The sequence below is a fragment of the Chelonia mydas genome, chromosome 3 (genome assembly GCF_015237465.2).
Source record: "Chelonia mydas isolate rCheMyd1 chromosome 3, rCheMyd1.pri.v2, whole genome shotgun sequence".
NCBI lineage: Eukaryota > Metazoa > Chordata > Testudines > Cheloniidae > Chelonia > Chelonia mydas.
Genome location: NC_057851.1, coordinates 125,742,058 through 125,760,222, shown reverse-complemented (window position 1 = coordinate 125,760,222; position 18,165 = coordinate 125,742,058). Strand labels below are relative to the sequence as shown.

General features: G+C 43.1%; 1 protein-coding gene across 6 annotated transcripts in view; it reads left to right on the top strand.

Annotated features, from left to right (window-relative positions):
* Positions 1 to 18,165, top strand: part of TRIM67 (tripartite motif containing 67) — a 57,444-nt gene that overhangs the window by 13,580 nt on the left and 25,699 nt on the right. For 4 of the 6 annotated variants that reach the window (XM_043543265.1, XM_043543266.1, XM_043543263.1 and 1 more), the window contains exons 3-5: positions 5,540 to 5,662; positions 7,040 to 7,150; positions 12,213 to 12,372. In XM_043543265.1, the coding sequence (XP_043399200.1) occupies positions 5,540 to 5,662; positions 7,040 to 7,150; positions 12,213 to 12,372 (394 nt within the window). The remainder of the gene's footprint in view (positions 1 to 5,539; positions 5,663 to 7,039; positions 7,151 to 12,212; positions 12,373 to 18,165) is intronic. The other 2 variants (XM_027833279.3, XM_043543264.1) reach the window with 1 other exon arrangement.

The following is an 18,165-nucleotide window of genomic DNA, read 5'->3' as shown; positions in this document are numbered from 1 at the left end:
TTATGTTGGGGCGGGAGGTTGAGGCAAATCGCCTGGCCACTGATTACGCATAGCCAGACACTAGGGCAGTTAGAAGAGCACAGCAGGGCATGCTGCGCATCAGAGAAGCTTTGAAAACCAGTTTCATGACTGGCCAGGCTACGGTGTGAGAGTTCTGTTTGTTTCTCCTTGATGAAAACCCGCCCCCTTGGTTCACTCTACTTCCCTGTAAGCCAACTGCCCTCCTCCCTTCGGTCACCGCTTGCAGAGGCAATAAAGTCGTTGTTTCAAATTCATACATTCTTTATTAATTCATCACACAAATAGGGAGATAACTACCAAGGTAGCCCAGGAGGGGTGGGGGAAGAGGGAAGCACCGGGTGGGGTGGGGGAGGAGGACAGGACAAGGCCACACTGCACTTCAAAACTTATTGAATGCCAGCCTTCTGTTGCTTGGGCAGTCCTCTGGGGTGGAGTGGTTGGGTGCCTGGAGGCGCCCCCCCCCACGTTCTTGGGCGTCTGGGTGAGGAGGCTATGGAACTTGGGGAGGAGGGCGGGCGGTTACACAGCTGCTGCAGCGGCGGTCTGTGCTCATGCTGCCTTTCCTGCAGCTCAACCATACGCCGGAGCATATCAGTTTGATCCTCCAGTAGCCTCAGCATTGCCTCCTGCCTCCTCTCACCATGCTGCTGCCGCCACCTATCATCTTGCTCCCGCCACCGCTCCTCGCATTCATTTTCTGCTTTCCTGGACTCTGCAATTGTCTGCCTCCACGCATTCTGCTGAACTCTTTCAGTGCAGGAGGACTGCATGAGCTCAGAGAACATTTCATCGTGAGTGCCTTTTTTTGCCTTCTTATCTGCGCTAGCCTCTGGGATGGAGATGATAGGGGGAGCATTGAAACATTTGCAGCTGCGGGAGGAAAAAAAGGGAGAGTAGTATTTAAAAAGACACATTTTAGAGAACAATGGGTAGACTCTTTCACGGTGAATGGTTTCAAACAGCAGCGCCCTCCTTTCCCATTTCAAGCACTCATTAGGTTGGCCATTTAAAAGGAGGGGCTGCAGTTTTCGGGTTAACGTGCAGCACAAATCCAACTAAACCCCTCCCCCAATTCTCTGGGATGATCGCTTCACCCCTCCTCCCACTGCATGACTAGTATCAGGGAAGATCCCTGCCAGCCAAACGTGAACAGCTCAGCATGAATGCTCCCCCCCGCCGCGTAGCTAAAAGCGGGGATGATTTCTTTTCAGCCCCAGGCAAACAGCCCAACAGGAATGGCCACCTCTGAATGTCCCCTTAATAAAATTCCCCTATTTCAACCAGGTGACCATGAATGATATCACTCTCCTGAGGATAACACAGAGAGATAAAGAACAGATGTTGTTTGAATGCCAGCAAACACCAGGACCATACGCTGCCATGCTTTGTTATGCAGTGATTCCAGACTACGTGCTACTGGCCTGGCGTGGTAAATTGTCCTACCATGGAGGATGGAATAAGGCTGCCCTCCCCAGAAACCTTTTGCAAAGGCTTTGGGAGTACATTCATTGAGATTTCCCTGGAGGATTTCCGCTCCATCCCCAGGCACATTAACAGACTTTTCCAGTAGCTGTACTGGCCGCGAATGCATCCCAAGTCTTCCGGGAAAATTAATCATTAAACATGCTTGCTTTAAACCATGTATTATATTTACAAAGGTACACTCACCAGAGGTGCCTTCTCCGCCTTCAAAGTCTGGGAGCCCGGGTTGGGAGGGTCTCCAGGGTGATAAACAGTTCCTGGCTGTCAGGGAGAATGGTTTCATCCTCCACCTCATCAGCCTCATCCCCAAAATCCTCATCCCTTTTGTGTGAGACTCCACGTACAGGGATGGGGTAGTGGTAGGGGCATCACCTAGAATTGCATGCAGCTCCTCATAGAAGCAGCATGTCTGGGGTTCTGATCTAGAGTGGCTGTTTGCCTCTCTGGTTTTTTGGTAGCCTTGCCTGAGCTCCTTAAGTTTCACACGGCACTGCTGTGTGTCCCTGATATAGCTTCTGTCCTTCATGCCCTTGGAGATTTTTTTTCAAATATTTTGACATTTCATCTTTTGGAATGGAGTTCTGATAGCACGGATTCATCTCCCCATACAGCGATCAGATCCAGTACCTCCCGTTCAGTCGATGCTGGAGCTCTTTTGCGATTCTGGGACTGCATGGTCACCTCTGCTGATGAGCTCTGTATGGTCATGCCACGTGGCCAAACAGGAAATGAAATTCAAAAGTTCCCGGTGCTTTTCCTGTGTACCTGGCTAGTGCATCTGAGTTGAAAGTACTGTCCAGAGCGGTCACAATAGAGCACTCTGGGATAGCTCCTGGAGGCCAATACCGTCGAATTGCGTCCACACGACCCCAAATTCTACCCGGCGATGTCGATTTCAGCGCTAATCCCCTCGTCTGGGAGGGGTACAGAAATTGAGTTTAAGAGCCCTTTAAGTCGACAAAAATGGCTCCGTCTTGTGGACGGGTGCAGGGTTAAATTGATCTAACGCTGCTAAATTCGACCTAAACTCATAATGTAGACCAGGGCTTACTCTTGGGTTCACAGCCTCCTTTTTCTTTCTCTGCTCTTTATTTTTTTCCCTGACTGTGGATTTCTGCTTTTCTTCTCTCCTTTTGCTCTTCTTAGGTCACTTTCAAGTCCCTTACACTATTCTTCTCACACTCTTCACAACCTGCCCGATTGCCCTCACTACCTCTTCCCTGATTCTCTAAGGGGCCTTGTTGCTCTTACTATAAGATCCTCAGTCTTCTCCCATCTGCTGCAACAAGTACTGTGTTTGTGTGTGTGTGTGGGGGGGGGGGGGTTGTAGTCCCCATGACAGGGTCACCCACAAGAGCACTCATTCTGACTCGAGCTCTGTGCAGAAACTTACATTTCCCTATCATCTTGTGAGAGACAAAGTGAAGATACAGGAGGTGTAACCCAAGTAGAGGAGGGACAGATACAAGCGGAAAGGGGCTGGGGCTAACCCGTGGTCTCGTTGTAGCTCATCTAAGTTCAGGCCAAGCTTGGTCCCTTGCTCCCCATGCTAGCAGAGAACCATGGGTGACTATTCACAGGCCTAATATGCACTGAAGCATACGCCACTGAAACTTCACTGTTCTGGGACATAGCTCTCTTGGGTATGTCAGCTTGAGCTACACTGAGCCTGTGCCTGCAGTATAGACATAGCCAAAGAGGCAGAGCATTCAGCTCCAAGGGGAAGAATGTTCTTTCTCTCCTTAATCAGAGAAAGGGCTGCATGAATCATGGCTTAGGGTATAAGGATGAGGGTAAAAAAATTTAATCTAAAACCGGAGGTAGATTGAAATAAATAGTGGGGAAGAGAAAAGCCGAAACAAAGGGAAAAAGACGGGAATAAGTAACGCGTGTGTAAGGGATAGCTACGCAAAGCCTGATTCTCCTCTCACACTGTTTTTACTGTAAGGTAACTCCAATGACTTCAGTAGAGATATTCCTGATTTGTGGCAGTGTAAATGAGAGCATAGGCTTGATGCTGCTCTAATGTTGGTGTAAATCAGAAGAAACTGTCAAAGTCAAGGGAGTTACACTGGCGCAAAAGTGATATAAGAAAGAAGAGAATTGGGTCCATTGACTATAGAACTAAATTTCATTTTCCTTTCCTGTCTAGATGTCCTTTCTATCACTTGAATCAATTCAACAGGGAAGATCAAGAATAGAGGAATTTGGTACCAATGTTTATTGATATCCCAAAGTAGGGATACTTTGTAGAAGAGATGGCACTTGCATCTTAAGACAAGATGCCCATTTAAACCTAATTTAGCTTGGCAATGGATCCAGAATACTGAAGTAAAATTGGCAAACCGTTTTTTTCTAAAACTGATTTTTTTTCCAGAGATAAAAAGACATATATGTAGTCCTAACGTAAACAAAGCAGTGTTTATAACCCATACATACTGGGGCACCAAATTGTGGATATTCATAGATTAATTTATATTTAAAACCTAAAAGCATTCAAGAATTAATTCCTGTAAAGTAACACTTGTGATTTTAATAACTGATTTGAAAGAGACCCTTGTCAGAGAAATGGATAGGTTAACGGTCTAAAAATACTGTAAACCCTTTGGTAACTTTATCTCTTTATCATCACTGGGCCTAATTTTCCACTGCTTTTCACTTTAGAATCATTTACTCCAATGCAAAGTGCATGTAAAACTCTTCCCATCAGACTGGTAGTATTTCACACCCACTTTGCACAGGTGTAAATGCCCACATGAGGTGAATCAGTGTTTATATCTGTTGACAGATGAGTTCTTCTCTGAGACTCTCTGTTGATTCAGTGGGATTTAATCTTAAAGTTAAGCACATGCTTAAGTGTTTTTCTGAATTCGGGTTCTAAGCAGAAGACAATGGAGAACTTTGCCACCTATACTTGTCCTGGGAAAACTGACTACCACAGTGGCCAGCCTGTTAGAAGTGGATATCAGTGGCTATATCAAATGTAAAGAATTGTTCTCCAACCTTTAGGAAGGCAATAGGACAAATCTAATTTTGGCAAAGTGGATAAATCAGATTAGTAATATATAATCCAAGGGGGAAACAGAGAGAGACATTGACTTAAATAGGATTTAAACACATGCTTAAAGTTAAGCACACTAAAGCTTAAGTGCTGAACTGGGGTTTGGGGAGAAGCAGTTAGTCAGTCCAGTGTCTCCTGGAAGCAGGTGCATGAAGGCTTCCTTCCCTCCTCAAGAGCAGCTGCTTAGCTTGTATGATGACTTCCATTTAAACCAGTTTTATGTTGTGAATTCCATAGGAGTGAAATTCACCTGTGTGCAGAGGGCCAGACCAAAGCCTAGTACTATTTAAATCCCACTTAAGCTCTGACTAAAGTGCTGCATATGCCTTCTGCTGGTACTCTGTATAGAGGTGAATTCCACTGCTACGGGACTAAAATCTACAGTGTATTATTTTTAAAAGGCTAACCAAATTCATGTTTCCAGGGAAGATGTAAGCATGTGCTAACTACAAGAAGCTCAAAAAAAAGTGCTTAGGTTAAAATTGTTCCTTTGATTGTGCATATTGCCCTCAGCTTGAGGCAATATACCACAATCTCAAGAATTATATTTATTCTTGGTTTATTCCCCTTGGGATCAGTCTGTGGAGTACATTCTGCTTTAGTTACTATGGTTCGACCCCCCTGATTTCAGAGGCATTTCAGTGAGGTAACTGAGAGCAGAATTTGGAACAATATTTTAATAATACATAGAGACTCCTAAGCATTCATTTGTCTGGAAAATGCTAGTATATTAAGGGGTTACAATAAATTAATTTTGTAGCATGATCATCTTGACAGTGTCCCTTAAGGCATATTATAGCTAGCAGTTGTTAACAGTGCAATATGTAATGGAATCACAAAGGAAACATGATGTGCCAAACTCTTGAAAGGAAACATTTTCTTAATGTAAAACATGTATACTGGTTTGGGTAAATAACAGCTTTTACTGTAAAAAATTCATTTTCGTAGATGAATATGGTTGTCACCTTCTTCTAGGAGAATGGGTTGGACTATGAAGCTTGTCTGGTTGCTCAGTGTGATGCCCTGGTTGATGCATTAACTCGTCAAAAGGCAAAACTGCTCACAAAAGTTACCAAAGACCGTGAGCACAAATTAAAGGTGAGTACAACTATTATGAGTTGTAAGCATTCTAGAGAGTGTGGCTACAAATATTTCTATTGAAGTGACTCTTTAGCCTAGAGTTAATGCACATGACGCCAAGTCCTGAAGTCCTTACTCAGTTAAAATTCCCATTGACCAAATCTTGAAGTCCTTATTCAGGCCCCAGTTTAACAAGGTACATAAGCATAACTGCAATGGAATTATTCTTGTGTTTAAAGTTAGGCATGTGCTTAAGTAACTTGCTGAATTGGTGCTTCAGTCTTTAGGCAATACTCTTATTGAAGTTTATGGGTCAAATCCTGACAGGTGCTAAGTAATCACAACTCCCACTGAAATCAATGGGCAGTTCAAGCACTTATTACATCTCTGGTTTTGACCTTGTAGAAGCAATCTTGTTTGAGAAAGGACTGAATAAAAACTTCAGGATTTAGTCCATTCTTTAAACCTTCAGAATCTCAAGTGTCAGTGAGACACATCCTGGGATCCTCTTTTACTCTCTTCTCAAGAGAAATAAGAGAAAGGGGAAGGAAAGAGAAAATGTAACTGGCTGATTGGAGTGGTGATCAGTAGGGTTCTTTGTGGTGAAATTTCATGCAACTCATAGCTCTGTATTTGAAAATATTACAAGTTCTGGGTGCATTATAAATATTTTAGATTTTTTTTCTATTGTCTGATTAACACAATGTAGAGGGAATGGACAAACTGCTTCAGCTCAATGTTCTGGGAACCCCATTCTCACAACTTCCTAAATTTGTGATGTCCCACTAAAAGGCCTGATTCTCCTCTCACACCATTTTTACCTTGAATAACTCCATAGACTGCAGTGGACTTACTCCTGATTTACAGCAGTATGAGAGCAGAAACAAGTCCAAAGTTGGGGAAAAACGAGAGATGTGCTTTTCTTATTCTTTTCCTCTGGATGAACAAGGGTCTACTGTAAATTGTGAAGGGAATGATAGAATATAAACTGCCCAGTAGTCCTCATAGTTATTCTTTTAATATATTAGGTTTCAGTTATTTTGTTATTAAAAGCTCAAATTTTAATGGAAGTGTGGTTGCATGTGCAGTGAACAAATTCTACACTTATTAGATCCTGACTCCTTCAGCCATGAGCAGACCTGGGTATTCAACACTTTATCTGCTCTGATAATTGAGATTCCCTGTACATGACATTTTGCCAAACTAATTATCAGTATTTACAATACAGAGTAAAGAAGTGTAGCTGATGCAGATGGGGTAATACCCATATGGCAGCTAAAACAAACATAGGTTTAACACTCTCTTCCATTCACTGCTGCTGCTTCTGAAATAATTTACTTGATTCAGTGAAAACTGAGAGGATTATGAGAAATGTACTGAGGTCTTCATTTGCAGGTTGTTTGGGACCAGATAAATCACTGTACGTTGAAGCTACGTCAGTCAACAGGGCTTATGGAATACTGTCTTGAAGTAATCAAAGAAAATGATCCCTCTGGTTTTTTACAGGTATTTTCTTTTCTACTCTTGTGAAGAAACAAAAAGATTATACTGGAATGTAAAACTTGCTATGGTGGAGTGTTTGGCTTAATGGCTTGGAAATGGGCTATGGAGTCTTTCAGCTGCAGTTTCACATTCTGTCCTTGTCAATAATACCTAGAAATTATTACAGTTTGGTAGCTAATATTAAATGATTTTGGTGGCATCTATGCGTTTACCAATAGACAAGGGTCTGCATCACCAAAAAAGCCTCCAACATAATTGGTACTCTTGTTGGTAGTCTAAGTAGAGGCCAAGATTTGAATGGTCTAGAAGACTCAATTCTCCCCTTTGCCCAGCCTGCTCTATTTGCAGGGGAATGGGGTAAGAGACCATCAGGGAACTGGTTATGGCTTCCTGATTTTTGCACCAACCCAGTCCCAGTGGTGGTTGGTTAGAGCAGCCTAGAGACCTTACTCCACTGATACCACCAAGTCTCCAGCTTGCTTCTGATATGTTCCCTTCCTGGCACCATACCTCTCAACCTTCATACCTGCCAGTGTGTGAGTGTAAAATGAGTGCCAATTTTGATGCAGATATGGAACACCTATCTTGTTGCGTGTCAAACCTAATTTACAGATGATAATGTTTTCTAGAGTGAGACTTCGTTTAAAGCAGTGTTTCTCAAACTGGGGTCTGTGAGGGTATTCCAGGGGGTCCTCCAGCCCTGCTGTTCAACTCTTCCCCCTCCCTCCCAGTGCTTCCTGCACGCAGGGGAATAGCTGTTCAGCGGCATGCAGAAGGCGCTGGGAGGGAGGGGGAGGAGCGGAGTCGGGGCGAGCTTGGGAGAGGGTGAGGGAAGAAGAGGGGGCCTTAGGGGAAGGGGTTGAGTGGGGGACTCAGGTTTTGTGAAAAATTTTAAATCAAAATGGGGGTCCTCCGGTTGCTAAAGTTTGAGAACCACTGGTTTAAAGGATTATTTTCTCAATATGTGAATTAATTAAACCACTTCTTAAAATGCAAACTGGGAAATCAAATTCTTGTCACATGCAGCCATAAAGTCCCCTAAAAAGAAAAGGAGTACTTGTGGCACCTTAGAGACTAACCAATTTATTTGAGCATAAGCTTTCGTGAGCTACAGCTCACTTCATTGGATGCATACTGTGGAAAGTATAGAAGATCTTTTTATACACACAAAGCATGAAAAAATGGGTGTTTACCACTACAAAAGGTTTTCTCTCCCCCCACCCAACTCTCCTGCTGGTAATAGCTTATCGAAAGTGATCACTCTCCTTACAATGTGTATGATAATCAAGGTGGGCCATTTCCAGCACAAATCCAGGGTTTAACAAGAACATCTGGGGGGGGGGGGAATAGGAAAAAACAAGGGGAAATAGGTTACCTTGCATAATGACTTAGCCACTCCCAGTCTCTATTCAAGCCTAAGTTAATTGTATCCAATTTGCAAATGAATTCCAATTCAACAGTCTCTCGCTGGAGTCTGGTTTTGAAGTTTTTTTGTTGTAATATCGCAACTTTCATGTCTGTAATCGTGTGACCAGAGAGATTGAAGTGTTCTCCAACTGGTTTATGAATGTTATAATTCTTGACATCTGATTTGTGTCCATTTATTCTTTTACGTAGAGGCTGTCCAGTTTGACCAATGTACATGGCAGAGGGGCATTGCTGGCACATGATGGCATATATCACATTGGTGGATGTGCAGGTGAACGAGCCTCTGATAGTGTGGCTGATGTTATTAGGCCCTACGATGGTGTCCCCTGAATAGATATGTGGGCACAGCTGGCAACGGGCTTTGTTGCAAGGATAGGTTCCTGGGTTAGTGGTTCTGTTGTGTGGTATGTGGTTGCTGGTGAGTATTTGCTTCAGGTTGGGGGGCTGTCTGTAGGCAAGGACTGACCTGTCTCCCAAGATTTGTGAGAGTGTTGGGTCATCCTTCAGGATAGGTTGTAGATCCTTAATAATGCGTTGGAGGGGTTTTAGTTGGGGGCTGAAGGTGACGGCTAGTGGCGTTCTGTTATTTTCTTTGTTAGGCCTGTCCTGTAGTAGGTGACTTCTGGGAACTCTTCTGGCTCTATCAATCTGTTTCTTCACTTCCACAGGTGGGTATTGTAGTTGTAAGAATGCTTGATAGAGATCTTGTAGGTGTTTGTCTCTGTCTGAGGGGTTGGAGCAAATGCGGTTGTATCGCAGAGCTTGGCTGTAGACAATGGATCGTGTGGTGTGGTAAGGGTGAAAGCTGGAGGCATGTAGGTAGGAATAGCGGTCAGTAGGTTTCCGGTATAGGGTGGTGTTTATGTGACCATCGTTTATTAGCACTGTAGTGTCCAGGAAGTGGATCTCTTGTGTGGACTGGACCAGGCTGAGGTTGATGGTGGGATGGAAATTGTTGAAATCATGGTGGAATTCCTCAAGGGCTTCTTTTCCATGGGTCCAGATGATGTCATCAATATAGAGCAATTAGAGTAGGGGCGTTAGGGGACGAGAGCTGAGGAAGCGTTGTTCTAAGTCAGCCATAAAAATGTTGGCATACTGTGGGGCCATGCGGGTACCCATAGCAGTGCCGCTGATTTGAAGGTATACATTGTCCCCAAATGTAAAATAGTTATGAGTAAGGACAAAGTGACAAAGTTCAGCCACCAGGTTAGCCGTGACATTATCGGGGATAGTGTTCTTGATGGCTTGTAGTCCATCTTTGTGTGGAATGTTGGTGTAGAGGGCTTCTACATCCATAGTGGCCAGGATGGTGTTATCAGGAAGATCACCGATGGATTGTAGTTTCCTCAGGAAGTCAGTGGTGTCTCGAAGGTAGCTGGGAGTGCTGGTAGCGTAGGGCCTGAGGAGGGAGTCGTTCACCTGCACATCCACCAGTGTGATATATGCCATCATGTGCCAGCAATGCTCCTCTGCCATGTACATTGGTCAAACTGGACAGTCTCTACGTAAAAGAATAAATGGACACAAATCAGATGTCAAGAATTATAACATTCATAAACCAGTTGGAGAACACTTCAATCTCTCTGGTCACACGATTACAGACATGAAAGTTGCGATATTACAACAAAAAAACTTCAAACCCAGACTCCAGCAAGAAACTGTTGAATTGGAATTCATTTGCAAATTGGATACAATTAACTTAGGTTACCTTGCATAATGACTTAGCCACTCCCAGTCTCTATTCAAGCCTATTTCCCCTTGTTTTTTCCTCCCCCCTCCCACCCTCCTCAGACGTTCTTGTTAAACCCTGGATTTGTGCTGGAAATGGCCCACCTTGATTATCATACACATTGTAAGGAGAGTGATCACTTTCGATAAGCTATTACCAGCAGGAGAATGGGGTGGGGGGAGAGAAAACCTTTTGTAGTGGTAAACACCCATTTTTTCATGCTTTGTGTGTATAAAAAGATCTTCTATACTTTCCACAGTATGCATCCGATGAAGTGAGCTGTAGCTCACGAAAGCTTATGCTCAAATAAATTGGTTAGTCTCTAAGGTGCCACAAGTACTCCTTTTCTTTTTGCAAATACAGACTAACACGGCTGTTACTCTGAAAAAAGTCCCCTAATGTGAGGCATTATCGGGATTGAACCCTGGAGTTCTAGATCCTCGGCACAGACCTTTACCACTTGAACTACAGATGGAATTACTGTTATCTCTGTCGACTAGCCTCTAAAGGTGGCCTTGACAGTAGGTTACACAACTCTTCGCTAGATAGCAGTTAATATTGGAGATGAGGATGCTTGGTTCTATTCCTTACTCTGGGAGAGAAACACAATGTAACGTTTGGAGACAGGAAAACCAAAGCACCTAGTTGGTGCATTCTGCTTGAAAGGCAGTATGATTGAGTGGCTAATATTTTTGTCTCCAGTATCAGAAACCTCAGTTTTATTCTTAGTTCTGCTGCCAGAAAACCTGTGCTGGGATATAAGGGAGGGGGGCTACAGGTACCCCCACATGGGCAATTAGTCCAAAGCACAGTCTAACTCCAAATTAACACATGGCAAAGTCTAAATAGTTTCTTTGATCCAAACTGCCATTTACCATGGTATTTTAATAGAGCTAAATCTGAAGTCCTTACTCAGTCTTCACTGAAGCTATGTACCAAACTCTGAGAGGCTCTGAACATCTGCAGTTCCCTTGTCTCAGGATTTGGCCTATTGGAGTTTTGCCTCTGCAAGAACTAATAATAGCTGAATAAGGATTTTGGGGATGATCCTGAGTCAATTACAAAAGAAAACATGGTGACCAGCAGGTGTCTTCTTCCTCCCTTTACCAAGTGTAAAGACTTACTATCTGATCATTTAGGCTCAGCTATTACAATGAAATCCCCATACTGACATTCTTTCTTCTGACTTTCTCTAGTTTGCCATTTAATATGGATTTATTAAGTTGTTTCTGAAAATTCTAAGATCTTTTCATGGTTACCATTTCAAACCCAACAGAAGGGGGTGAATACTTATCTTGGCAGTATTCGTCAAGTCCTAATAGCTTGTGGTTGAACTAGAGCAAAGCTTTAAGAATGGCATCCAATCTTAATTTAATGGGGAATCAACATCATCCTTTGGGGAGATCTGTTACCAATGGTTAATTCCCCTAACTATTATAAATGGGCACCTTCTTTCCAGTTTGAATTGTTCTAGCTCCAATTTCTGTCTGCTAGACTTTGCTAAATTATAAAGCTTTCTAGTGTCAGATATCTTCTCCCTTCTATTCATGGAGATGAAATGAGACATCAAGACAGCTGCTGTGCAGATCAGAGAGGAAAGTCCGCTTTCTGTGTGGCTCTCAGGCAGTTAAGATAGCTCCCTAGCCCTGTTCCACAAAGCTTCTTTTCAAAGAAAACTAACTTTTCCAACTCTCACAGGGAATTTGCTTTGAAAAGACAACATGGGAAGATCCAACACACATGGGAACTCATAGCAAAATTGCCACGTGCCCTGCTTCAGTTAGACCATGAGGCTCTCAGTCACCTTGTACGATATAGCATAGTCATTCATGTCTGTCACTTCTAATTTATTCTGATCTATTTTTGCATTTGCAGTTTCACTAAAAGCCTAATGTTCTTTTTAAGATTTCAGATGCTTTAATCAAACGTGTTCAGGTGTCTCAGGAACAGTGGGTCAAAGGAGCCTTGGAACCAAAAGTATCAGCTGAATTTGACCTGACTCTGGATAGTGAACCTTTACTACAGTCAATTCACCAGCTGGATTTTATTCAAATGAAATGTAGGGGTGAGCTTTTGTGATTTGATTTTTATTTTGTGTGTGTCTGTTTTGAAACAGTGCTGTAGAGGGAGAGGTGAAGGAAGGTGGGGAGAAAGAGAAACTACTTGCAATTTATGGATAGTTATTTTTGTCTTCTCTTAATCAAACATGAATTTACCAAGGAGTGCTTTCACCTCACCTCAAGTGACCGGACAAGCTCAGACAGTGGAATTAGGTGAAGTTAAAGATTTGAAAAGATAAAAGTTTCAAACAAAGACCATCTGTCTGTTTTGAAGGTGGTGAAGACATTGGTGTCAATGTGAACTTGAAAATAACTTATCTCCTTTGTGTAGCATTAACAAGTTTAATACAATTAATTAAAAATGAGTTGTCGATAGGGCTGGATGAAAAACCACAATTGCCTTTTATGGAAAATGTTGAGGTTTCAAAATTTTATTGTGAAAACATGGGCAAGAAGTCAGCCCTGAAGAGCCAATAGGCTGGTGGTTAGGTCACTCAGCTGGCATTTGGGAGACTCAGGTTCAAATCCCTGCTCTGTCTGAGTCACAACTGGGTCAGTGCCCCACCCACGGGGCTATATAGTCAGTATCACTTTGGAGCAATTGATATTGAATGATTCATACAAGGTGGAACAATTTCAATAGGAGAGAAAGCACAAGACTGACTATATAGCTCAGTGATTAGGACATTGACTTGAACCCCAGTCTCCCATATCCTAGATGAGTGCCCTAACCATCATGCTATTGGCTACTGTAAGTGAACTTGCTCATGTGCTCTCTCTCTTCCTCCCGCCCTCAAACTTTTGTCAAACCTGATCCGTTTCCACAAAACGTTTTAGGTTTTGACAAAACAGCATTTTTTTTTGACAGAAAACAGTTTCATTGGTAATTAGAGTTGCTTGAAAATTTTTCAGTGTGTCAGCAAGAGTATCATCAGTGGCAAATGAGTCACTTCTTATGCTCAGGGCTTGTCTGTGTTACCGCTTAAGTCAATGTAAGTTACATTGCTCAGGGGCGTGAAAAAACCACTCCCCTGAGTAATATAACTTAAATCGACTTACAGTGGTGTCATAGCTTTTGCTTCTTGTTGAGGTGACGTAATTATGTCGAGGGGAGAGCGCTCTCCTGTCAGCATAATGTGTCGTCATCAGATGCGCTACTGGCACTGATTTAATGTGGTAATAAAGACAAACCCTCAGTAAGGCAGAACCACCATGATAGTTATGCTCAGTGGGGATACTGCAGTTGCCAGAGCCCAAGATAAAGTTTTGGAGGTATGGGCAAGAAATTACCATGGAATGTCATTGGCTATGGAATTCCTTAACACCAAAGATCAGGATAAGCCCTGCTTGTCTATAGGACAAATTGCAAAACCAATCGTTTTGTACAAGGCCTCCTTCAATACAAATGACAGAAGAGTAGCCTAGTGATGTTTCCTGTGGTCAGGGAAGGGGAGAACAAAAGGAAGGGCGGGGGGAAGTTAAGCTAAAAATGCCTGGAAGTAGGAGTTGGTAGGGAATAGGGTGCCATTTGCAAAAAAAAAAAAAAAAAATGTAATGCAGTTTTAAATGTTGTTGTCCTTGGAACTTAGATACTAGGGAGATGGGCACATCCAAACTGGATGTATGGACAGATAGACGTTCTGTAGGGGCCTGATCTAAAGTCCTTCTAGATCAGTGGGAGTATTTTGATTGAGTTCAATAGGCTTTGAATCCAGACCTACGGATACATGTGGAAGACACGGAAGAGTCTACCAGAAAGTATTGGATGGGCTGAAGATAATTTTGTTTTTCTCTGATTCCACAAGACCATTCCATAGATGAACATGAATCCTCATGTTTATAATTTATCTGTTCTCTGTAGGCTTAGTCCTGAACCGAAACAGAGTGGCTAATTTGACAGATAAATTCTTGGAGAAACAATGGAAATTGTTGAATTCAGATAAATAGTTAAAGGCCAAAATAAGATCATTGAGAGGGGATTGCATCTCAGCATAAATGGGATATATTAATGAAGCCACTCTAAAAACATCAGTAAATTACCCCTTTAAAAACGTAACAGAGAAAAATAGAAGCGAGAGCACAAGGCATGAGATTTAACATGTAACTGAGAGAGCCTCTCTGAGTGTTATCTGCCAAGGAGTCAGTTGTCAACTTAGACTGGTGTTTTAATCAATCTAAATGTAATAGTGGATTATAGTCCCTCCTGAACAGCTAATAATGAATTTAACTAAGCCACTCATGCATTCCAAATAGCTAAGCAACCCACAGAGTACCTGAGATGGGAACACCTTAGATTTTTCGCTTCCAGACAATCATAATTTTTTAATTTACAACCTGCAGAAAATCACTCTCCCTCCCCTCCCGCCCTAGGCCATGTCACCTCCACTCACTTGTGCATTTGGAGGGTAGGACCAAGGCTGTGCCCATTCTCTGCACACCTGCCTTGGTGGGGAGTAGTGGGCATGTAGTACCTGCTTTCTCCTGGGGAAATGTACCCAAGGACCAGGTAGCCCTTTCAGGGGCATAGGGAAGGCTCTTACTTCCCCTTATGCTGTTTGATCAAGTAGTACAAGCCATATTCTAGTTCTAAATAAATATACAATCACAGGAAGGTAGGAATTGCTTGACATAGAAAGACTAAAATAAAATTTTTGTCTGTGTGCCTATTTCTATTTAATCTTATAGGGTATGTATATATTGCAGTCACGGGGTGTGACTCAGCTCAAGTAGACATACCCAAACTAGCTATAATCTAGCTACCTCGGGTTCTGAGCAGTGAATCTTTGCAGTGTGCACTTCAACATGGGCTGAACAGGCCCACACTGCACCCTGGATAATTACTCTCAGTGCTAGCCAGCACAGAAATGCACCCTACTGCAGGCTTTCCAGGTCCCAGGATAACTAGATTAAAGCTAGTTCAAGTGCACTTGAGCTGCAGCCACACTCTGTGATTGAGGTATAGACGTGTTGGTATTTACTGGACTTTATTTTTGTGATCTCAACCCTTTTCTCCCCCAGTTCATTTCCATTCCATACCAGACGGAAAGGTACCTTTGTATTCCTGACATCTGTCTGTGTCCACCTGCCCCAGTATGTGTTGGCTTGCCCCAAAAAACTTTTCTGTGTCAGCAAGCTTGTGCTAACGTGGACTCCCGTTCCTTCTGTAAAGTCTCCCCCTTCCCCACTAATTCCTTAGTACCTAAAAAATTTAAAACCAACTTTACAATATCATCTCATTCACATATTGAGAATCTGAAGTACCCCCTATCTAGATGGCCCTGCATATAGAAATGGAAGGAATTATTTCAAAATAAGTGGCCATGTTTCACTAGCCAAAAATCAGAGTGGTAAGAAACAGAGCTTTATAAATAACTGGCAAGCTAGCATAACATGTTGAGGCTTTATTTATCCATAAACTAAATACAGAGCAACCCCTAAGCTTGCATTCCTGAACCAGTAGTCTCACAAAAATATATGCCCCTCCTGAAACCAGCTCCTCTTTTTCCAGTCTCATTCACCACATTGCCCCAGAGAGCAATCAATCTTTGCCAAGTGTTTTGGTGTAATATGGAAATTTTACCAACTCTCTGTGTTTGGTCTGGAAACAGCAGATTCAGAATGAGCTTTAATGACAGTCAGAGCTAAACCACAATGGGAGATCCAGTACAGTCCCAAGGGGAAAAGTACCAGACCGACCCTTTTAACGGCAAGTTGTTTTTTCCTATATGTTTATTTTCACCCTGTTGCCTGAAGATTGGAAACTGGAGGAAGCTGTCCATGGTTAAATAAGGAAGATGAGAGGTGGGGTAGAGAGGAAGGGGAGAACTGCAAGGGGTAACTTCACCCCAGAGGAATGGAATATTGTCATCAGCCCTTGTTGATGCCTGAATTTCTGAAATCTTTTTTCAAATCTCTGGCCTCGCCTCATTCAACATCACTGAGTTTGCACAGGTCAGTGGGAGGTGAATGGCAGCTCATAAACAAACACTGATTCACTGCGTTAGACAAAGCATAATGAAAATGAGATCGGATTGTATTAAATTAGCCTTAGTGATGACTTGTGCATATATCTTACTCATGGTTTAAGGATAAGCCTCAGATCCCAAACTAATCTCAGTAAATAATGATCAGGCAGAGTTTCTTTAACATTGAGAAATGTAATCAGTTTCACAGAAAGCACAAGGGTAGTACTGTAATGATGAGTGACAGGAGTGACTCTTTGCTAGCCTGTTAGCAATAGCTCAGTACTCCAGGGGATAGGTTGATCCACTGAAAGACCTGCGCAGTGTCTAATATGTGGTGGCATTTTGATCTAGCTCACACCTCTTCCCTTCACCTCCGTCCTCTTCCCTCCATTATATTTTCTGATTGCCATGGTCTGAAATCCCTACCCTTCTCCATGACTAGCTGTGTCTGTACATCACATTCTCTCTGTTTTCACTAAAGACATGGACAGAGATCTAATCCAGGTTTGATTTGTTCTTGAATGCTGGAATATTGATGGGATTAGTGTGTGTTTGTTTGTTGCACTATGGAGAATGGATACAAATGCTTAAAATCACTTTTGGCATGTGGTGGCCCACCTTTTTCCCCATTCCCTTTCACCCACTCCAGCTGCTTCCTGCCATGTGGCATGATCCAGAGATAACGCCCATACTTTCACTGCCTCTGCTGTAGTTCCTGTCCCATATCCAGTCCTGCTTTCGAAAGACTCACACCCACTGCGGTCTTCTCTGCCAGCCTGACACAGCTTTAAAAACCAATCACCTCTTTCCACCCTGATGGCTCCAAATATCAACCTGTCTGGTTCTCTCTGAGGAGTATACCTCCCTCCTGTCATCCCTACCCAGCCCCCATGATCACCCCACTCACATCTTGCTATGGGGACTCCCTCCTGACCCCCTCCCCCCCCCCCCCCCCCCCCCCACAACTTGACAAGTCTCTCACAACTCAGACTCATCACAGAGAAATTATTTGGTATTTGGAAAATCCAAAGGTGTGGCTTCATCCCTAGTTTTATCTCTATTTATTTAATTTAGGGGGACCTAAAGCTTACAGAATTTCTCATTGGACTGTTGTCTTGCTGAATATAATCCCCCCCGACTGTCTAGCCTAGGGGAAAAGTCATTGTACAACTCGCCGGTCAGGTTGACAAACGACAGAACAGAACCTTTGAACATCCAGCTCTGTCCCTACAGAGGGAGGGGCAATGGGATGAGTTGAATTGTGTGTGATTAAGCTTCTAACTTGACATGAGACATCAGTGACACAGTGTTGATCTAGTACCCAAAGGATGTCCTGCCTGCATCATTTGTAGAAGCACAGCACAGCATTTACAGATGGAAAAAACGGGTTTGGTTATCAGCTCCATCTCCCTGCCAACGCAGCATTGTTCCGTATAGCATTTTTTTAGTGCTTTCTACAGTATAGTTTTAAAGGGCACGAACAATGGGATAGTTCTGTAATTTACCAGCTAAGTGTTCTATTCCATCCTCTCCCCCCCACCTGATACTTAGCCTACATTTACCTTTTTTTGAAGTGTGTGTTATTGCTCCTAGGTACAGCCCAGTGTACTGCCCTAAACAATTCATCTCCCTTTCATGTATTTGTAGACTGAGAGGCACAATTCCTTCCCCCCTCCCTTTGCCCCAGGAGACTGGCAGTCTGCTACTGGCTCTTATCAGTAGCAGATTGCCCCCTCCACCCAGGCCAGCTAGGGTTGGGGGTGGAGCCAAAGCTCTGCCCATTCCTACTTACTCCCCACCTACCTACATGTAGTGGGAGGAGGAGATTAGCAG